The sequence below is a fragment of the Numenius arquata genome, chromosome 12 (genome assembly GCF_964106895.1).
Source record: "Numenius arquata chromosome 12, bNumArq3.hap1.1, whole genome shotgun sequence".
Lineage (NCBI taxonomy): Eukaryota > Metazoa > Chordata > Aves > Charadriiformes > Scolopacidae > Numenius > Numenius arquata.
This window is the reverse complement of record NC_133587.1, coordinates 26,469,517-26,491,770: the sequence shown is the minus strand read 5'-3', so window position 1 is coordinate 26,491,770 and position 22,254 is coordinate 26,469,517. Positions and strand designations below refer to the sequence as shown.

The 22,254-nt window shown below is 45.7% G+C and overlaps 2 protein-coding genes across 8 annotated transcripts in view; one reads left to right on the top strand and one right to left on the bottom strand.

Moving 5' to 3' along the window:
- ARHGAP21 (Rho GTPase activating protein 21) overlaps positions 1-8,162 on the top strand; it is a 67,369-nt gene extending 59,207 nt beyond the window's left edge. For 2 of the 3 annotated variants that reach the window (XM_074157711.1, XM_074157712.1), the window contains 2 exons: positions 1,748-1,779; positions 5,601-8,156. In XM_074157711.1, coding sequence (XP_074013812.1) covers positions 1,748-1,779; positions 5,601-7,334 — 1,766 coding nt within the window. In that variant the 3' untranslated portion in view covers positions 7,335-8,156. Of the gene's footprint in view, positions 1-1,747; positions 1,780-5,600 lie in introns of all 3 variants that reach the window. The other variant, XM_074157710.1, reaches the window with a different exon arrangement.
- Positions 8,163-14,813: 6,651 nt separating this feature from the next.
- The window catches only part of KIAA1217 (KIAA1217 ortholog), a 179,808-nt gene continuing 172,367 nt past the window's right edge, over positions 14,814-22,254 (bottom strand). For 2 of the 5 annotated variants that reach the window (XM_074157756.1, XM_074157757.1), the window contains 3 exons: positions 21,902-22,021; positions 16,080-16,202; positions 14,814-15,308 (listed from right to left, as the gene is read on the bottom strand). In XM_074157756.1, the coding sequence (XP_074013857.1) occupies positions 14,814-15,308; positions 16,080-16,202; positions 21,902-22,021 (738 nt within the window). Of the gene's footprint in view, positions 15,309-16,064; positions 16,203-21,901; positions 22,022-22,254 lie in introns of those variants that run through there. The other 3 variants (XM_074157758.1, XM_074157759.1, XM_074157760.1) reach the window with 2 other exon arrangements.

The following is a 22,254-nucleotide window of genomic DNA, read 5'->3' as shown; positions in this document are numbered from 1 at the left end:
TCTGTTAATTCACTGTAACTCTCTCTTTCTGTTTTCTTTTACTAATAAACTTTTTTTCTCTTTTCCAAAAGATCATTAACACTTCTTAAAGACTTGAATTGTTGATAACCATGCATGAGATAATTTGGAAATTTTTGTTGTTCAACAGGAATATAATCATTAAAAGATGAGGCTTGCACATACTATTTTATTTATTCACAGTAACCCATGCAATCATCATCGTGAGGTGAAGCAGATCTGCTGCTGTAAAGTGGTTTGTTGTGATGGCAGAAAGACCTTTCTTCACTGGTGTTCTAATATTGCTCCTTCCCAACGTTAGGAATGCAAAAAATTGAGTTATGTTTTGTTGTTAAGTGATGGACACTTTTATAAGTATGTTGCAGTATGTCTAAACTAAAGCTAATTTCCTTCTGTTTATAAATGCCGTCCTCTTTTGTGGCTAAGGACAAGCATTGCAGGCTCTTTTTTGGTGACTTTTTCTCCCCTCCCTTCACTCTACTATTGCACTAACCCAGCATGTTGTATCCCACAAATGTTATCCCTTCGTCTCTAGCTTTCGTTTCAGTTTTCAGAGAGTTGTTCAGCACTTACTGAAACAGTCACTTTATACTGACGTTGTAACAGGCGAAGTGGGAGGAGTCTATCACACGGTGATGTCATTAGTGGATTCTGTGATGTCACTGATGGACAGCTGGAACTGTAGGAAGAAGGAGGACTGTTGCCCACACTGTAGCTGCCTTGTCTGCAGAAACCCCCGTTTCTTGTAAATGGAAAAAAAGGAAAAAAAAAAAAAAAAAGTTGATCTGTGCTGTAAATTTTCTTTTACGAGTATTTTAAACAGATCAATGCTACTTTTTAAAAGTTTTTCTGCTGTTTCTTGTTATCTCTGAAGCAGACCCTGAGGAGAAATAGCATGGTATGGTCTACCAGTCTTTCTAGTCATAAAGCATTAGCCATGTGTCAAAAAGGGGTGTGGCAGGGGGCTCAGCTCTTTCGTCCTAGGGAGGAAGTCCCTAAAGCTGGAACACAGCCAAGTTCCTATTTTTCAGTCATTGTGCTAGCCCCTTCCTACCCCCTTTGTAATTGTACAATCTTGGGTTTTGCGAGACAGTAAAACTATGGTGTCCATTTTTCATTTCATAATAGCGCTTGCTATGGAAAAGTACAAAACTGGTAGCTGCTGAAATCTAGATGATTTAAAAATAAAATTTTACCTATACGTAGTCAGAGGTGGAGAGAGATGTATAATTGGGGTGTTACACACAAAATATGATTCAATTCTGTTAAAACCTCACAAAAAGAATATGACTACACGAACCATGATTTGTGCCTAGGCCAGCCAACAGTACTGAGACATTCAATTTTGCTTTGTGTATCCTGAATCTCAGGAGAGTACACAGTACGATCCTGAAAAGGTCTCTCAGCTGCGGTTTTGCAGGGGCTGTATACTTAAAACATCGAATAAACATTAGTATTTCTGTTTTTTATTTAGAAGAACAGGGCTCCTTTGCCATTCCTATCATTGAGCTGGTTCTGCCTACAATTCACAGCATCCTTTCATGGCGGTGGCTTTCTGTGGTGCAGCTTGCATCTTTGTGAGCTCTGACTATTCACTCTGTTCTGGTTTTATTTGCTTCACATTTTGTTCCGTGCTTGTCTTTTTCCATAAGTCCAGCATTGTCTGTAGCAACAATGAAAAAATTGCACAGAACTGAGCAGAATTGTGTTTTTTTCAATTTTTCCACAGATTCAGCTACTAGTGACTCAGCAAAATCTAAGGTAAATCATTTTGTGAAATGATGTCGTTACAAGCTTCTGAAATCTGTTAGATATTTGCTTGCTTTATTAAAATGCTTATTTGTGGATGTACTATAGAGCTTATGTAGAATTTTTTGGAATGAGTGGTAATACTGTTTTCTTATCAAATAATTTTAAAGTGTTACACTGGAAAAGTATCGCCTGTTTGCAGTTACCTGTATCTGCCAAAGCAGTCAGCTGCACACCTGAACAGCTCTGTTACAAACTCTTGTAATTGTGAGCACTCACCTCCTTTTTGCATCTCATTTAGTAGAAGTAAATGTGTGTAGTTTGTTCCCTGTCAGTGTTGGCATACTACTTACTGCCGGGCAGCGTTTGTGTTTCCCTATTTCGCTGAGAAAAGCATATGTAGAATTTAGCCTTTTCTCCCTCAGGAGGCAATAGCTTCTCCCCATACGGGAAGCCAAAGGCTGTGGTTAGAGATTGCTGTGCAGAATCTCCCTGGGAAGTACTGCTGTGCTCGGGAGGACAGCCTGGGAGATGGGGGGAATAACACCGGAACCTGGGCAATAGTTCCATCCTCAGTTTAATGCCGGAGTTACCGTCTGACCCGTGGACAGATCTTTCAGTCTCCTAGGTGCTTGTTCCGCAGTTGCTGACACTGAATGTGTGGACCTGCCCTCGGTCAGTGTGAGCGCGTGATGCAGCTTCAGGCTGCTGTGCGTTCGAGGTGTGTCACTGGTGGCCCCTTTCGAACTGAGAACAGGACTTAACGCATCCTCCTGGTTCATAGAACCGTAGAATGGTTAGAGTTGGAAGGGACCTTAAAGATCATCGAGTTCCAACCCCTCTGTCTGGGCAGGGACACCTCCCACCAGACCAGGTTGCTCAAAGCCCCATCGAGCCTGGCCTTAGACACTTCCAGGGATGGGGCATCCACAACTTCCCTGGGCAACCTGTTCCAGTGCCTCACCACCCTCACAGTAAAGAATTTCTTTCTAGTATCTAATCTAAATCTCCCCTCTTCCAATTTAAAACCATTACCCCTTGTCTTGTCACTACATTTCCTGACAAAGAGTCCTTCTCTGGCTCTCCTGTAGGCTCCCTTCAGATATTGGTAGGCTGCTATAAGGTCTCCCCGGAGCCTTCTCTTCTCCAGGCTGAACAACCCCAACTCTCAGTCTGTCTTCATAGGATAGGTGCTCCAGCCCTCTGATCATCTTCATGGCCCTCTGCTGGACCCGTTCCAACAGGTCCATGTCCTTTCTATGTTGAGGACTCCAGAGCTGGACACGATATTCCAGGTGGGGTCTCACGAGTGCAGAGTAGAGGGACAGAATCACCTCCCATGACCTGCTGACCATGCTTCTCTTGATGCAGCCCAGGTTGCGGTTGGCTTTCTGGGCTGCCAGTGCGCACTGCCGGCTCATGTTGAGCTTCTCATCCAGTTCATTGTTGAGATGCCAGCCCAGCTGCTTTGTGAGGATACTCAGTGGCTCAGCCACTGCCTCAAAAAAGCCCAGCTTCCAGGACACCATGTCAGGTTGCTTGTGCCAGGACCGTGTTGTTGGCAGGTTGCTTCTCACTGGAAGCCACCTGCGAGCGGCACAGGGTGACAGCATCGGACAGGCCTGCGAGCAGCAGCACGGGATGCCTGTGGTTTGCCTGGGCCAGGAGCTGGCTTACTGCTCAGCCAGCCCTGCTTGCAGCAAGACGTGTTCCAAGAGGAGCCCCAGCTGGCTGCGTTGCTTGATGTATCCTTCTTGGTGAGAAGGATGTGTACCCATTCCCAGCCCATGGAAAAAAATGCACAGAGCTCACCCATGCTTTGCAGGGACACTAGCTAATGCAAGAGTGCACTCTCGGTACCTCATCTGTGAAGCAGTTTCTGTTGCAAACCAGTCTTGAAAAGGTTGTCTTGCTGTAATAAGAATTGCTGCGGTCACTTGGAAAATGGTAGGCCCAAGCACCCCCAGTGGTCCATTGCCAGTCAGTTTTGGATTGGCACTTGTCTGCTGGCACAGCAATTCAGAGGTGTCACCTGCTGACCAGAAGGTTCTCTGTCCGTGCTGCCTGTAGGTGGTCATGGTGCAGGAGGCCAGGCAGTTGCTGTAGGTAGTCATCATGCAGGCTTCTCAGATGCTTGTTTCCATGGGGGCTTCCAGCAAGATTGAACACGTCTTCTGCCCATCCTGTCCCATCTCTGAGCTCTGTGTCAAGAACATGGGATATTCGATAACCATAAATATTTTTGTTACTGTTGGTAGAAGTTTCTCCCAACTCTTCCCTGTCCGTGTTCCTGTAAACAAGTTAGTGCACCCTCACTGAGGCTGTCATGGTCGACACAGCCACTGTGTTATTGTCTGGCTGTTTGACCTTGGCTTGTGAAGTCATATAGTGGCAGTTTTCACCATTGCCAGCACCATTTTAATTTCTGAGGAGATGGTGAATAGGAATGAAATTTGCACCAAGAAGAAGTTTCTTGAGCAGAAATACTAAATGCACTGGGTCTGTTCAGTGCTCTGCTTTGTACGGTCAGTGCATTTATGCCACAGAAGTAGACATCCTCCGACAGTTCAGTGTGCTGTGGAGCGGAGAAGTATCTTGTTGGTCAACAGCTGACTAGTTAGAGGATGACTGCTGTGCATTAGCTTCCCTTTTCTCTTTCAACTTACTCTCTTAACTAGGTATTTGGAGTCACTACATGATCCTTCCAATAATGATGTCCCAGCTTTTTTTTGTTAAAACTGCTACCATGATGATAGGTAGCTCTTCGCCCCCACACTTTTCCCTCTCCCTCTCTGCAGTGCTGTGTAGTAACAAATGATTGGGATTGTGAAGACTTTTTGAGCGTGGCCCATCATGCTGAGTTTTCCTTCCCTCAGGTCAGAGAGAGGGGCTAGACATCTGAATGTGGACTTTTGTTCAGGTAGCTGACACCCAAGCTGCTCTTGTTGAGCCCTAGACAGAATTCAAATTTCAGTCCCACTACGTTAAAGGCCTTTGATGTAAGCAGCTGCCCTTTTCAGCAGGTACCCTTGCTGTATTCTTTTCCCAAATGTCTGCAGTGTGCAAACTGCACTGGGCAGCAGTCACAGACGAGGTGGTACCTGCCCCAAACCTCCCACTCCTAAAGGTAGCAGTGGGGCAGTAAGTAGGAAAGGTACATAGCTTTGAAGTGGCCAGGTAGCAATGTTGTCAGTGTAGTGAAAATAGTTTTTAATTAATTTTATAAAATGGAATAATTGGGCTTGCCCCTTTATTGCTTCTGCGCAATTCTGAAGGTAGATTCCTCAAAAATCAGGAAGAAGTTATTTCTGTTAATTTTCTATACTTGTGCATAAAGTAGGGTTTTGTATAGCTTTCGTTTATCGTAACTGATGAGTTGATTCAATTTAAAAACTCAACCTGAAGGTGAAAGGTCAGCTGAAAAACAGTTCAGGAATTTAGCCTTTTCACATAGGTAAGACCTTGAAAAGAGAGATTTAAAACGCACTCTCGGTCCTCATCTGTGAAGCAGTTTCTGTTGCAAACCAGGCTTGAAAAGGTTGTCTTGCTGTAATGAGCCTGCTTTATTAGTCAATCAGAAACAAAATAGGTGTATATGCAAACCAGACTTCGTCAAGTTGAAGGGATTCAGATAAAAAGTGGAATTCTCAGGATGAAAATTGACTTCTTGGGCAATGTCATGTAGACTACAGAAAAAGAATGGGAATATTTCCTGAATAAAGACAGACGTTCTGTTGTGAAGCATAGGATGTGTTGTTTAAAAGTCTCAGGCTGATGAATGTTTTTTTGTGATTTCTGATTGTGCCCTCCCCCTTTTCTTTTTTTCTAAACAGGGTTCTTGGGGTTCTGGAAAGGATCAGTATAGCAAGGAACTGCTTGTGTCCTCCATTTTTGCAGCAGCTAGTCGCAAGCGGAAAAAAACAAAAGAGAAACCACAACCAAGCAGCTCAGAGGATGAGTTGGATAATGTGTTTTTCAAGAAGGAGCTTGCAGAACAATCTCGTGGTGACACAACAAAAGAGGACATAGCTAAAGGGGAACATGAAAGAGAGAGAGAGACAGGGAGAAAACAGAGGATGTTTGTCCTGAAGGAAAAAGAGAACAGCAGTAAAAAAGATGTGAATGTTGTAAAGGACGAAAAGAAGTCATTAAAGAAAGAAAGTGTCCTGTCAGAGGAACCTTCACTGCCTTACCATGAAAAATGTACAAAATCACCGAATCTCAGATGTCTGCAAACCACGCAGAAGAATAACCCTAAAATGCCTAATTCACAATCTTCTTCCCAGGTTGAGGAGACAGTGTCTGACTCTGGCACTATGCTTAGCACTTCCTCCCAGGCTTCCCAGCACAAATACTCATGCAAAAAAGTAGCCAGCCCTGAAATTAAACACAATGAGTTTTTAGCAGCTGATGTCAGCTCCATCACCTCAGACTATTCAACTACTTCATCTACTATGTATCTGACTGGCTTAGATGCCAGTATGCTGAGCCCTGAGGTGCAGTCAGTGACGGAAAGCAAGGGCGAAGATGCTGATGATGAGAGAAGTGAATTGATCAGCGAAGGGCGTCCAATGGAGACAGACAGTGAGAGCGATTTCCCCGTCTTTGCCACCAACACAGCTGCTGAAAGGCTGTCCAAGGGGAAGGTTTCAGAAGTGGTAAAGACCAGTCGGAGGAACTCTGAGGAAAGCGAAGTAAGTTGTACTGAGGGAAGTTCAACACCAAAGTTAGAGAGTCGCAGACTTTTTAGCTCGCACAAACTTATCGAATGTGATACGCTGTCTAGGAGAAAGTCTGCACGGCACAAAACAGACAGTGAGGGTTCAGGGGATGCGAAGAGCGAGAAGGACTTGCCTGCTGTGACCAAAATGTTTGACATAATGAAAAAAGGAAGATCGACAAGCAGTTTAGCTACATCAGCCAGAAGCGAGACTGACAAACAAGAACCTACCTGGAGACTTAAAATTACAGATAGGTTAAAGCTGCGACTCAAATCATCTGCAGATGACATGTTTGGAGTTGGGAATCAAAAAGCTAACTCTGCGGAGACTGCAAAGAGGAAAAATATCAGGCGAAGGCATACGCTTGGAGGACAGAGGGATTTCGCTGAAATAAGTGTCCTGAATGCTTGGAAAGCTCAAGAGCCAAGTCAAAGTAGAGAGAGAGAATCTGAGCTTTCAGCTGTGAATCGGTTGAAGCCAAAGTGTCCGGCGCAGGACCTCTCCATCTCAGACTGGCTTGCACGAGAACGTTTACGCACTAGCACAACTGACCTTAATACGGGTGAAACTGGAAAGCCCAGACTTGAGAACACTAGCTTAGCAGACGTACCCACGGCAGATCTGCCTCCATCTGCAGAGATGCAGGCAGATGAAGGCAGTTCTTCCAGCAGCTTGACTTTAATTAATAGAACACCACCTTTGGGACCATTTCAGCCACCAGACCAGGTAAATGGTGAAAATTATCAGAATATGAACAAAAACAACTTTAGCCCAGCAGTTGATGCCCATCCTCATAAACTGTCTGGGACCCAAGTGGTTAGATCTCGATTCTACCAGTATCTTTGAAATGGGGAGATATGTCCACTACAGCAATTCATTAACTTACTGTTACACTTCCCAGTAACTGTGTGTATGTGTGTGTGTACATATATATATATATTTTCCTGTACTGTTGTTGTTATGCAGCCTTCATTTGGGCTGGTTTCATCAATATGCTCTGTGGAACGTCTTCACAGTGCATTACCACAGCCAGAAGAACACTAAAGTTAAAGTATATATATATTTTAAGAAAAAGTATATTTGATGGCTGCATACAAATGTTGAACAAAGCATCTGATGCAACATGCTATGTAGTGTATACATGGTTTTCTGACTGAGAGTTGGCCTGGCATTAGTATGCAGAAAAATTGTTCTTTTGGTTTAGTCACTAACAAGTGCCTCATCATAAATTCATTTGGTTTGTTAGGGTGCCATATTGTTAAATTAGAGAAACTTATTACAAACAAATGAATGCATTTTACTGTTAACGAGTTTCATTACATTTTACAAATGTTAACACAGGTGGCTACAGAGCTTCCATTCCTTAGGCATTCCAGTAAATATTGGAGTTTTATATTTCCAATTTTAATACAGATTTTGAGTTTTATGTGACTTGAATTTTTAATCTTTCTGTAAAATAAGTAACTTAAATGTACATATTACATGTGTATCTTTTCTTCAGATACCAGATTTGATATAAATGTTGTAACATAGGCGTGTAGATAGTGGATACTGGATGGAACTGGTTTCTTTTATTGAGAATATAATTCTGCATGAAGACCTAATGAATCCAAACCTGTATCATGCCTGTGTGCATACCCACTTAAACACTGGAAATAAAATTGTTTTGGTGACTCCTGGCGTGATGTGAGTTCATTCTGATGGGCAGGTTTAAAAGGCTGCGTGTACGAGCTGCAGTGGGCAGCTGCCCTCAGCATCCCAGGACTTGCCGTTGCTCCTGCTGAAGGCGCTTCTCCTTAAAGGCTTGTTTGTGGGATGAGGTGGAGGTCAGTGCGTGAGAGAGGGGGTCGGCTGCTTAAGTATTTTCATCTGGATATATAGTCTGATACTGAGGTATGTAGCAAGTTGGTTTGTGTTTAATATGCTGGTTTTGTAGCACTGAAAAAAAAAATGTCCATAATCATCCCTGAGTCATTAAGAGTGATTAACAGCATCTGCCAGTCAAAACATTACTGTAGGATGAGTCTTGAACTTTTTATAGTTTTCCCTGTGACGGTGAGTTTGTACACTGAAAATTGTTCTGTGTGTGAACTTGTCTACCAGTTATATTTTCTCTTCTATGTTCTGGCATAACTGCTGGGAAACAGAGCAGCCGTTCTTCGCTTTGGGTGTTCCCAGGTCTTGCTCTGTCACTTGCTTGGCAGAGCGTGAACCTGTATCGATGATAAATAAGCAACGAACGTTGTGGGCGTAGAAAAATTCACGCGTGTGTCCTGTTAGGAATGAGAGTGGCTGGGGTGTGTAGGCTGGCGTGGCTGCAAGCAGACTTGCTTTCTTTCCAAAGTGACACTAACAGTCCCGTGCTTTGATCTGCTGCGGGTTTGATCCTTGTGAGAAATCGTTATAAAAACAGGCTGTAAGAAACGCATCGGATCCGACAAACGAAGATCTGTGAAAGTTCTCGCCACAGAGAACTTTGTGTGCATCTAATCTTGTGCATCTAGTACCTGTTCACGTCAAAATTAATGACGTTCTTGTGCTCTCCTTGCAAACAGAAACGTCTTTTCCCCCCAGCGTGAGCAGCGAGCTGGTGCCTCAGCAGCGTTTCTGTGTGCGGGTGTGTTTGGGGAACACCAAGTAACTGGTGATGATTTCTGTTTCAATCCTAATAGAGTATTTGAACACGGGATTTCAAAACATGGTGTTGTGATGCCTCTGTAATGCTGTTCGTCAGCCGATGCCCACCGTGTCTTACTGGAGGTAGATTCTGGGCCATCATTAGCCTCAGAAGCTTGTTAAGAGTGTATGTTTAACATCCCCTGTAAGTCACAGGGGTGTTCTCGGTGAGGCAGTGTATGTGCAGAGGCACGTAAGGGGCCCTGGGGGTCTGCATCTTGCTCTGATTTGACGGCTGTTTTGGTGGATCAAGTTAATTTTCATTTTGTTGTGTTTATAGATAACTAATGATTTTAACTCCTGAGTCTAGATGGCTGCCAGCTCCTAGGCCTGAGAGCACAGCACTTGCCTCGTATTGACTGGAAGAGACCACGCGATCTTTTGAAAAATTAGGAACTTAAAAAATATTAATCCAACAACCAAAATGAAACCCAACAACACACAAACCCGGAATTGTCTTGGCTGGCAAAACTACAGGTACAAATGAAAGGCCTCGGCAGCCTCCCTGGTATCTCCTGCTGCTGCGCTGGCTGCGTGGTGGAAGCTGCAGAGCAGTTGCAGAAGGAGCTTGGACAAAAGTCGGGGATATCCCAGGGGGTGTAAGGTAAGGATTTACGGCAGTTCGGGCCACCGCTGCCTTGCCCTCTCCATGTCGAGCAGCCTCGGAGGAGACAAGCGGGCAGGCGGGGTGGGAGCGAGGGGAGGGAAGCTCTGGGGAAGCACTTGAAGGGGAGATGCAGGGAGTAACCTCGGGTGCATCAGGGTGAGGTGACGACTGAGCTCCACCTGAAGAAAGCAGCGTGTGGCAGCAGATCTGAGGCAGGAAAAACACTGATGCTTTTTCTGCTCTTTGAAGACTGCCAAGATTTGGGGCTCCTTTAAATTCTGGCCAGTGTGACAGCTGAGATGACATTTTTAGGAGCCTTTGCTATGCCCTGTTCTTAGCAACTTCTTCAGACCCTTACCTGTGGGGCTTTGTTCTGTTCTTGTTTTGTTTTTTCCCCTCCTGCTCTGGAAGAGGAGGACAGTCTGATTGACACAGGAAGGGAAATGCCTGCAATAACCTGCCCTGAGGTGGATACTGTCGGTGCCAGTGTTTCCTCTGGAGGCTGGATTGAGTGGGGTGGGCAGCTCCAGGGGGCCGCAGAGCCACTGAGGTGGGCAAGGACCCCTGAGGACCCCCTCGCCCTGCCCTGGTTTGGGCAAGCGCAGCCAGAGCAATTTGGTCAGGGCTGGGGCTGGTTGGGTTTTGAGTATCTCCAAGGTCTCCACAACCTCCCTGGGCAACGTGACAGTGTTTGATCGCACAGTAAAAAAGGGGCTTTTTTTGTTACGTTTAAGCAGAATTTCTTGAATTTCAATTTGTGCCTATTTTTTGGTTTTATACTCATCAGAAGGATTGAAACTGGCTTGGAAAGTACTTTTGGCCTGAGGACTGGTTGGAGCTGCGTAGCTGCAGGTGGTTAGGAACAACAGGTCTAAGCTGAGATCTGACGGGGAAATAACAAAAGGATGAACTGTGGTGGTAGTTACAGCGTTTGGCCATTAAAACGGTTCCAGTGGGGATCAGTGGGTTAGCTTAAAATCTTTTTTCTGGGACCTGGTCGCAGTCATACGGCACCTTCTGACTTTTTAAGCTTCTCTGAAGGTCTTGTTAAGTCCCCGTTAGTATCACTCACGGCACTGACAATGTGGAATTAAGCCATGGCCCCAGCCCAGATGGTTCTTCAACTGCTTTCACGCTGCTGCAGAGCTGAAGGAAGGTCGGGGTCTCTTCCCGTCCGCAGGAATCTGAGGAGAACCTCTCTCCGCTTTGTCCTGGCAGGAGGAAGGAGTGTGAAGTGTGGCCTCATCTGCTATAAATAGCTGTGTTCTTGTTTTTAAAGCCAGGTCATTCGTTACGCCATCCCATTTAGATAGTAATCAAGCAATTCATTATGCCAGCGTGCCGAAAGAAGGGTGTAGTTTGATGCATGGCGGGGAGGGCGAACGACTTACACCAGACCTGCCCCCGTTGAAGTGGCGCGTGTCCCCGAGGCGCTCGCTCACGAGACTGAAAAAATCTGCCTTTATCGTCTGTTACGGAACCCGTGAGTGTTTAAGTGTGCAGGGAGAGCTGCCTCTTGGTGGGAATGGGATGGATTTTGGCCCTGTACGTCTCTAGGCAGAAATGTCCTGCACGTCCCTCCTTTCACCTGCCCTGTGCATCACCTTCTGCTCTGCCTTCCCACCACCCTGGCCTGCCCATTGCAGGGGCTGGGAGCTGCGTTGCTTGGATTTTGCTGCAGTCCCCATAGGCACCGTCAGCCGACACACGGGGGTGGCATGCGCTCTGCTCTGAAGTCCTGGGCTGGCACTGAGGACAACGGCAGCGGGAAGGTCCTGCTCCCTCCCGACTCCTTCCACCTCCACAGGGAGCGGTGAGCAGCTTCGATGATGATTTTTTTGGAGCAGTGAGGTCCTATCGCATCCGAACCTGGGGGATGGCTGTAAATAAACTAAAGAGACTCAATGGCCGCTCACAGAAGAGACTTGTGCTGCAAACGCAGCTGCCGGCAGGTCTGGTGCCCTGGAGGTACGGTACCCTGATGGGTTATTATCTTCTGAAGACCCTCTCTTACCTTTAAACTGCCCAAGAGCTGGTGAGAGCTCGGTCTGCAGTTGTGTGCGCCAGGGCGATGGCAGCGGGGCCGGGCTGCCTTTTTGCACGTTCCCTTTCTGAGGGCAGCCCCTCGCCTGCGGGGGCCGAGGGCTGCAGCGTTAGCACCGAGTCCTCTCTTTCAGTGGTGGCTGCCCGGTGGGTCTCATCCCTGACCGGCTGCAGCCACCTCTGCCAAAACTGCCTTTTCTAACTGGTTCGCAGTGAGAAAGTTGGCTTTTTAATCACTAGCCTGTGCTGTTTCCCTCCATGCTCGAGGGATTTATTTTACAGGCTTGCTGATATTTCTAAATACTCTGCTCAGCGTTCAAAAGCCTTCCAGGTGCTGAGCTGCAGCCTGCACGCAGCCCTCCCCGCCTGCCTCCCCGACAGCCCCACGTCCCGGCAGGGGGTTATGAGCTGCCCGAGGCTGTGGCTGGTTTCTCTGCTGCGTGCAGGGACCCTGCTTATTTATACAACTGCCCCCAGTGTCTAAATTCACACGGAGAATGCGCTGCTGTAGCCCCAAAGAGGCCGTGAGAAGCAGGAGCAGTGCCAGAGCTGCTGCCCACAAGTCGCTGTCGCTGGGGTCCCTGCCTGGCTGTATGATGGCTCTTGGAGAGGATCAGGTGTTGGCAAGATACCATGCTCTCTGGGGGAGGAGAACAAAACCTAATATGTATGTCCATCATTTAGCTTGAACTTGTATCTTTGATGTCTACCATAAAGGAGAAGTACTGACCTCCCGGTGCTTGCTCTGTCGCTCTCTACAACTACCTGAAAGGAGGCTGTAGCCAGGTGGGGGGTTGGTCTCTTCTCCCAAGTCACAGGATAAGAGGAAATGGCCTCAAGTTGTGCCAGGGGAGGTTTAGATTGGAGAATAGGGAAAATTTTGACACTGAAAGGGTTATTAAGCATTGGAATGGGCTGCCCAGGGAAGTAGTTGAGGCACCATCCCTGGAGGTATTCAAAAGACTTGTAGACACAGTGCTTGGAGACATGGTTTAGTGATGGTTCTGTCAGTGTTAGGTTGATGGTTGGACTAGATGATCTGAAAGGTCCCTTCCAACCTAGATGTTTCTGTGATTCTATGATTGTGTGTATTTGCTGTGTGTTGTGTGGGGACATGCAGTAGCCCCACCTGGTTACAAGATAAGGCAATAAATGAGCCTTGTGACGAGGGAGTGATGTACTCAGCGCTGTACAAGGGAGAAGGTGCCCTTGGAAACCCACGGGGTCCGGAGCGTGCAGCGCCACACAAGTGCTTTCAGAGGTTCTTCCCACACGAATCAGCTGCTCCCAGACCAGGCTTTGGAGCCACCGCTTTTCTGTCCCGGCTGGAAGGGAACTGGCTTCAGGCTGGTGGTTCAGCGCGAGCGCTCGGAACCGCACCTTGTGCTTTGCCAGCGGTGGGGAACGCGCTCAGGAGGGGACAGTCCTCAAGGAGGGGACGGCGCTCAGCACGAGCGCTGCTTGGACTGACCGTGTGTCGTGCTCCTGCGGTGGGAGTTAATGTTTACATTCTTTACTTACTCCCACTGCAGAGGATGCACCTGCTGAGAGCTCGGTGTTGAAATGACAATTTCCAGAAACCTCCTGTTTCACAAGGAGGAGGAATAAAAAAAATAAAGGTGGAAAAGATGATACCTCGTTCAATCAGTCAAAGGTTGGGTGCTTTTTTTTTCTCACTGGTCTTCTTACCTGGAGTTCCAGCAATTTGTCAAGGTAAATCTGAAAGACCCCATTCTGAGATTACTACTTATGTTTAGCTTTAATCTGGGGAAAATAAAGCCGATTTTTCTCCTGTTGGTTTAATGCCCTCAGGTAAACATCTTAACAGCTAATTGAGACCATTATAAAAGTTATTAGTGACAAAATACAAATAATATAAGCATGCAGCCCTTTATTTTTGTAAAGATCTTTGCTTATCATAGTTCTGTATATTACATTATAGTGTTATACAAATAAATTTATTTACAAAACCATGAGCTATGCAAGCTTCTTGCGCTTTTTCCTATTTGTCTGATATCCATCTCTTTCAACCCTTCCCCATATATATTTTTAAGCATGCATAAAAATTAACTTTGGTGTGGTAAAACTACTCTATGTGCCCAGCCACATACAGTATTTATTTATTTATATATATTTATAGATATGTACAAAAGTTTGCCAGTATACAGAACAGTACAGAAGTGTACATTTTAAAATCCACAATGCAATACGTTAATGGGTTACCAGGTCTCAGTAAAATAAAACTGAAGGAAAAAGGTGGATTAAGCTGAGAAAAAAAGTAATCAGCAACTACCTATATGTGTAAAACTATTTTTTTTTTTTTCCTTGGCTTGGCAAATTCTTAAATATCATCTGAATGGCAGTGCAATAGGTCGAGTTGCCTCATACACACTAAGACCAGTCTTGTTCTGTTTCCTGTGTAGAGGTTTACTGTCCAGCATACTACTTTCAAATGTACTTTACAATAGTATCAAAATGTTTTGGCAAAAAGATCTTGAAAGGAACCATGACATTTGTTGACAAAAATAGAAATCTGTAACAAAGCTAAATAACACCAAAATAAAAGAAAAATATTTTAGTTTCAGTTTTACAGTTGTGTATAATCACACTTTAGTATATCTCTGTTCACGTCTAGTCCCCATAATGAAAAATAGCTTTATACAAAACAACTTACTAAATTTTTACCCATACATTTTCCCATGCTCAGTACACCGCTGTGCACACACACTCCAGCTCACTCGCACACCTTCACGCTTTTTTTGTAAGAGGTGCTGCCTAAAGGAAGAAAACGCTCGTTTATCATTACAACAGCAACAGTTTTACAAAAAAGCTTCACTCTACTCTAGTGTAGTAATTCAGTATTTAGCACACGATGATTAGTATTAAGCCTCCAGCGATACAGCAAAATGGTTACATTCCCTGGTTAAAATACTGGCTGCGGATTCTTTGCAAATGAAGGAAAAGCCTTGGTGAGGTGGCACGCGTGCTGTGCGTAGCCTTTAGGATGGCTCCTTGGCCGTGGGCGGGGTGGACTTGCCGGCATTTCCATTCTGTGCCTTGTAGCTGGTGAAGCTAGGGGTGTGGATTGTCCTGATGCTCTTCACACCTTGGTTCAATGAAGTGGGAGAGGTAGAGGAGGGGGGGGAGGTAGAGGAGGAAGGAGGGGGTGGCCGGCCATTTTGAGTCTGTAGCGAGAACGAGAGATGGTGACCTTTCCCTGGGTAAGTGGGGCTCTGAAACTTGGAGGAGCCGTTAGAGACAGAAGGGATGAGGGAGGTAGAGTAAGTTATGCGACCTGTCTGAGGACCGAGAAGGTTAGAGGGAGGAATGGAGGATTTAGTGGGTGGGTTAAGAGGGTTAGAGCCGTCACCGCTAGAAGCAGGTGCTGAGCTGCTTTTCCCAGAAGAGGGAGAAAAGGCTGGGATCTTAGAAGCAGGTAGGGTAGGGGAAGTAGCCTTATAGTCCCCACCAGCTTTCTTAGCACTTCCATTAGCCTGCAAATAAAGACGGCAGGAGACAGTTCGTCAGAAAGCCAGTAACATGATAAACCAACAGGACCTGGGAAAATAGCCCTACAGAGAATAAGAATTAATAGTTCGAGGCCTGAGCTAAGTCTTGCAGCTGTGGACTGGACCTGGTAGAAAACCCAAAGTGCCCAACGAAGAGTGCAGAGAGAGAGAGAGAGAACAAACCAACAAAGCTTTTGTGAGAAGGCACGATCTATGGGTTACAGACCAGTCACTACATCGGCCATGCTTCTGGGTTATTAACGTGTGAACAGACATGTCCGGCCGGAGCGTTAACGTGCATCTACTGCCATCTACTACCGACAAGTTAGTGTCCAAGCCTTCCTGTAAAGACTCTCTGAACAGAAGCATTCCCAGCTCTCCTAAGGAACCGCCACATTAACCAAAGGGAAAGTAAACAGGTAGTTGACATCTTAAAATTACAGCTGAATATCACAGTGTTAAAAAAAAAAAAAACAAACAACAAACAACCCCCCAAAAAAAGAAAACCCCAACCCAAAAACCAAACCAGAACAAACAAACAAAAGCAGCAGGTGTTTTATTGCAGACGTGCATGCACAAGCATGGTGAAAAGATCAGTAGATCCTGTCATGCCCCCAGGATCCAGGACGTCCAGTTAGACCTCACTCGAAAGACAGGCAGCCGTTATTTGGTATAGTCTCAGTCAGTTACTGGAGGTTTTAAATAAACAAACAACATGAAATGTCCATCCAAACACCGGGTTTAGGGTAAAACTACCTGTCTGTATTGGCGTGGATCCTGCAGCTTGTGCTGTTTGCCTGCTTTCTCCACGCTTCCTTGTCTAGTTTTTGAAGCCATGGGGACCGGCATCCGGCTTGTCTGGGAGGCAGCGCTGGAGCCCTGCGGAAACGAGTGGAGGGGCGGGGAGGGGAGAGAAGGAGAAGGGATGATCAGCTCCGCTGAGCTTGAAGAGGAGCCTGCACACCATGCGCCACAAAAAAAAAAAAAAAAAAAAAAAAAAAAAAAAAAAAAAGCCACAGTATACATGCAGGGAAAGTTCAGGAGCTTCACACCACAGGTGTTAATTTCCAGAATCAAATGGAGAAAACTGCTCAGCTACTGATCAGCCTGGATTTCATGTCAGTGACGCTTGTCATTTCACACAGCAGATTATTCGGCCCAGCTCCCCTGCATTTGCCCATCACCAATCAGCAGCAAAGATCAAAAAAAAAAACAAACACAACCAACCAACAGTCTATTATTAGCTGTTAGACACCTCATGGGGAGCCCAAACAAGCCACCTGAAAGGAAGCAAACAAATCACAAGACCCTCTTGTTTAATGGTGATTATTGCAGATTTTAGAAAGCAGCTGGAGGTTTGATTTCTCGGACTAAGGTACCTTACGTGAAGTGGCGGGGATTGACGGAGGGGGCTCTACGCCAGCAAGGCTCTCATCCAGCACTACAAGCTCTTGGGGTGGGGTCTCTGGTACTATCTGGGCAGAGAAGGGGACACTGCTTCCCTCAGAGCTGTGTGTGCTTTCAGGGATAGATTTTGGACTCATTTCACTGATGGTGTTTTCCAGCTGCTTTATAGTCTGCTCAAGGCTGTCTAGCGTTCGGTATGTGCTCTGTCGAATTTCATCAGTCCTCGACAGGGACACTGCCGCTCCCGGGGGTCCCTCTTGCTTCCCAGAAGGACTTTTGTCACTGTCCTCGGGCTGAGACCTGGTGATTTCAAATCTCTTCGCTTCCTTGTGCTGCTTCAGGGTCCCATCTTCCTCCTCTTCTTCATAGACCACAACCTGCAAGGTCTTCTTCCCAGTCTTGGTTCCTGTCCGTATCGCCTGCGTCAGAGCAGCCAGCTGCTTTTTAGGGAATTTGAATTTAAATTTTTTCTTAGAATCCTGCCTGTTTCCAAACTGATCAGCAGAGTCCAAGTTTGCTTCTGTGCTTAGCCCATAGATCTGACGGTAGTTGTTAAAATTTGTCTTTGTGCTTTCCTCCTCTGCAGGAGGTCTGGTTTCTGCAGAGTCAGAGGAAGACTGAAGGTTAAATACGTACTGTTCATTGAGACCGTGAGCTGCTGAATACTCTACGATTGCTTTTCTATCATTAACTACTGGTGGCTCTTCCTTCTGGCTTTCAGAGAGTTCATGTGCTTCGTTTTCCTCCTCCTCCTCTTCCTCTTCTATCTTTTCCTCTGTCATCATTTTCTCCAACTCCTCATCACATTCCTCAAAAATTGTAGAAAGCCGCTTATATGCTGACCTAATATCCATCGGTTCATCAAAAATTATGATGACAGGTTTTTTGTCCAGACACACCACTGGCTCTTCGCTGTCTGTGTTTTCTGGGATACACTTCTCTGACGCCACGTCCTTCCTCGCGTCGATGTTCACTGTTTGCACATCTCCGCCTTTCCGGCTGACTATATCGTGAACTTCCCCACTCGAGAGAACCTGGACAGCTGTTTTAGTAATCATGAAGGCGATGTTTTCTGTGGGTGGGTTGTCTTCACTTGGAGAGCTGACCGGAGAGTCTGTCTCTTCAATGCTGTTCACACTGTTACTTCTGGACACTTTGGGTCGTAGCACAACCTGACTGTAGTTGACCGCAGAAGCTTCTTGCTCCTGCGAGGAAGGTTGAGGCCCCGTAGCCTCCTGCGTGTGCCTCATGAGAGGGGCAACGCTGCTGATGGGGATATGCTTGCCCGTGCTCTGCAAGGCTTCACCCTGCGGGAGGCCCTGGTGAGCATCTCGTGAGAGTCTGGAGTTTGGCTTTTGTTTTCCAGTTTCAACAGCTGGAAAATGGGATCCTAAAATATCTTGAGCCCCTCTTCGTTTGTCATCCTCTGGGAAACTGACACCAGACAGGTTTGTGCTCGTATTCTGAAGTTTTTTCTTAGAATAGTCTCTACTGTCTACAAACAAACCCTTGCTAAATGTAGGACTGTCATTCATTAAAAAGCCAATTTTACTGTCAGCTGTGCTGGATGAATCAGAACCCAATTCTTCTTCAGTTTTCCCTTCCCTCTTCTCTTTAGGATGGTCACTATCTGTGGGAGATCCTGTTGTAGCCCCATACACCTAAGGGGGAAAGTCGGATTACTTAGTTATTCAGGGCTGTTACCTTTACAGGATTTTTTTTTTTTCCCAAAATTAATCATCATATTCTCAGGGGAAGCGCAGACCTCATGAACTCACCGCTCTGTTTACTGCTGCAGAGGCATGTCTGAAGCTGTCATCTAATTCCTGTCTTTCTTCGGGGCAAAATCCCAGATTCTGGCAGAACAGTGCATGGTGTTACTGCTCTGCATGTGGCCAGCATGGGTTGTTACCTAGGGCTCCTGTTTTAACAAGGCCTCCAGAATATGCAAGTACACACTAATTACCTTATTTCCAACACAGTTCTACCTTGACCTGTTCACTTTTCAGCTAAAAAAAAAAAAAAAATCCCTAGTTTGTATAAGACTGAAGTTGAAAAGATTCACAGTATCTGATAGAGTTCTGCTGGGACACATCAAAGGGAGCCTGATGTGGAAGGGCTCACAGCAGAGCGCTTCGGCTTGCTGGCTCACCGGTGCACCAAACACGAGAGTCTGGCTACCCTTGAAAGGAAGGTTTGTACTCGGAAAAGCTGATTTTCAAATTACAACATTTTGCTGCTTCTAATGTTGCTCACACCTGAGCAGCCCTGCTCCACCACAGTTAACGCGATCACAGTTTGAGCATTTCTAAATCCTTCCTGCAGCTTAAAAGTACTCCTTCAACACTACCAGCAGCACCCTGTGGTACCCGTGGAAGTGCAGAACGAAGCATTGAGATACATTCATTTATAGAAACAACTCTGAACAGCACACTACTGGCTCAAAAGTAGTATATTTCCAGCAATGCAAATTTAAAGGGACTTTTTTCTTTATTTTCAAATGAGGTCCCCCTGAGACGCTGTTTCATAACACCAGGCTTTTGTTTGGGGCTTGGTTTGTAAGTGCTAATGACAGCTTAGGATAAACACCAGTCGTCAGGGTGAAGGAATGACCCATGGAATGACACCATGCCTATCAACGAGCACGAGAGAAATCCACAGTCAAAAGACGGCTCACCGAGAAGGAAATGAATCTGGCCTCAAGTGCCTGAAGGCAGTGAGCCAAAAGCGTTACTGCTGACATTGCTTGAGAGCACAAGCTGACTCCTAACACACCAGAAGGATAGACTATACTTATATGAGCAACAAGATGTGCAGAAGATCAGTCAGGAGAGTTGTTCTCCCAGCCGAGATGAACGAGTGACGGTACAGAAATCCACAGGTTGGCTAGTGCATGCACTCCCCGTGCACACACAGGTTCACAAGGTACAGTTTCTACATCTTGTGTGATATTTTCTTAAATATGTCTGAGGATTTTACACAGAAAAACTTTACACACAACCAAAACGCAGGAGTCAGAAGGTCAGGGATAGACCAGAGTCACAGTTCATCTCTACAATGGCTCATTAGCAGTAACAAGGCTGTGCAGCTGCTCCACAGATACCTTGACGTCCCTCATATTTCTAAATACGTAGGAGCTATCACACAAACCAGCCACGGCCAGCGAGGCATCAGCGGGCAGGCTGACACTGTCTGCACTTCATGCTGACAGCTGGTATCAGAACACCACACCAGGGCTCGTGGTACCTCAGGCCCAGATTTGCTAAGTGGTAGGCACCTTCCAGTCCCGTTACATGTCAGGGCTCCCAGAATTCGGCCAGGCCGTGTCATGGCACTCGCTGCCTGTGCACTGGCTGACTCAGTGCCCGAGTTCCCATTTCTCTAGATCTTTTTTAGCAAGTTCCACTTCTTGTTCCAAGCACCAGTGCAACATCTTGCGGTGTCATTGTAAGCAATATCTCATTTTAGGAACCGCGGCCTTTCTACTAAAAAAATAAAACTACAATAAAATTCATTTCCTCTACGAGTTTATCATGACCACAAGGCTCCATATTTAAAGCAAACAAACACTCTGTCATGTCAGATGACAAAAACAGATCTCATTAACCTTAAATTTCTGGACTCTGTGTTATTCCAATAAATAGTGGTTTATGGCAATTACTTGGCAGCATGTTTCAAAGAAACATTTGTGCTACAGGATGTGCAGCGTCTTGAGCAGTGACCCAGGTTTTCGTGTAACAGTATGATCTTCTCATTCTGACACCAGTAGTAATGAGGACGAATAGTGATATGTTCACACTTTTTTTTTCTCTCCGTAACGCTCTCATACACTCCACACAAGAAAGCAATTTTTCCCTTTTACTCATAGCTGTGAGCTTGTACCCTCACCCAGCCAGATGTTTGCAGCTTTAGACCAGAACTGCTGTTTGTGCAGGTCAAAGCCAAGTCCTTGTGTGCAATGCCCTGACCTGGCAGCAGTACCTTCTGGCGGGGGGGGGGAGGAATGATATGGCTTTTGATGCTAATAATGTGTCAGACACCACCATCTAGGTGCCACCTTGTGCTTTACAGCTGTACTGTGCTTTTTTTACCTACGCAGAGGCAGGTCACCATGATTAGGGCAGCTGGGCTCTTCTCTGCCTCAGGGGCCCAGCAAAGTAATTTTCTCTCTCCCTGCCTCAGTTTCTGTTAAATGAAGTTAAAGTGCAACGTCTCCCATGAAACCCCTCGGGGAGCTACTCATGATGCTACTTCGGCGAAGGTATGACTGCTATAGGGTGAAACACACACAGAATGCATGACAAAGTTGAAATGCTGTGCTGAAGAGCTGTTTTCTTCCCCATCATATCCCCCTCCATTGCAAACACCCATTTGGCTGACAAGTCGTCATGCCTGCACGACCCTCTAAACCCAGCAATGATTCAATTCACTAATCTTAAACTTAAAACAGAGGTCTGCAAAGGCAGAAATATTTGTCCTTTTCTTCATCCTGCACATTGGCTGCCCACTACAACCACTCAACTCAATTGGCAACCTCAGTCCAGACACAGCTGTGAAATTCACCCCAACTCGGCTATGGCCCCAGGCACCGGGCACCTCTTCTAAGCTGCACGACCCAAGAGTGAATCCCGGGCATTAACTTTCAGACTAAGGGCAAATTTGGCCCATCCACCTTGACTCCATCTTCCAATAGAATGAACGGGAGTTCTGAATATCTAATAACTATTTCTGGGGCCAACAAATGAAGCAAAATAAAGCAGAAAATCTCTAAAAGTGGCTCTTGAGACTGAGAGGAACCACTAATTCTCCTCCAGACAAGAATAAGGCTTAGGAGAGATGCTTCACCATCCATTGCCAGAACAGCACTGGAAGGATGTTCTGAGGAATATGAGCATCTCTGGTGGAAACTGATGAATCGTTTTTTAATATTGGTTTCACAGAATCAAAAAAACTTCATGCAACCCTTGTATACTTGCTGATGAAACACATAATGTAGATTGATATAACGTTCCATATAAGCATTTCTGAGCCATACTGAGATAACAGGAGGAAGCCACTGGGCAGTGGTGGGTGGTGGTTAGCGAGAACAGGACACAAGATATAAGATTAGTTTTGAAGGAAAGAAGGTTATGCCAAGACGGGGTGGCATGTTTACAAACGCCACTTGTTACCTTCTTTTCCTTGTGATGCATTAAAGTCCCAGGCCTTATGTCTTTAACATGTGTATCATTTCTGGACTGTTCAGCATGACTGTTAGAGTTTACATCCATAAAAGAGCACTTCTGGAAAGCCTAGGAAATAAATACTGCAGGTTATCAGGAGACCGAGAGCTTTTACAGAGAAATGCCTGGAGATGACCAACTACAAAGAGAGCATTTGTTTTTAACATTCACAGCTCACCAATATTATCTACAAGCTCATGAGATAATAGAGATTTTAGACTATCAGACTAAGAGAAATAGGGCATCCCCTCCAGTCTGCCAAGATTGCACTCTAACTCATCAGCTGACCTCAGTGTCCCCTG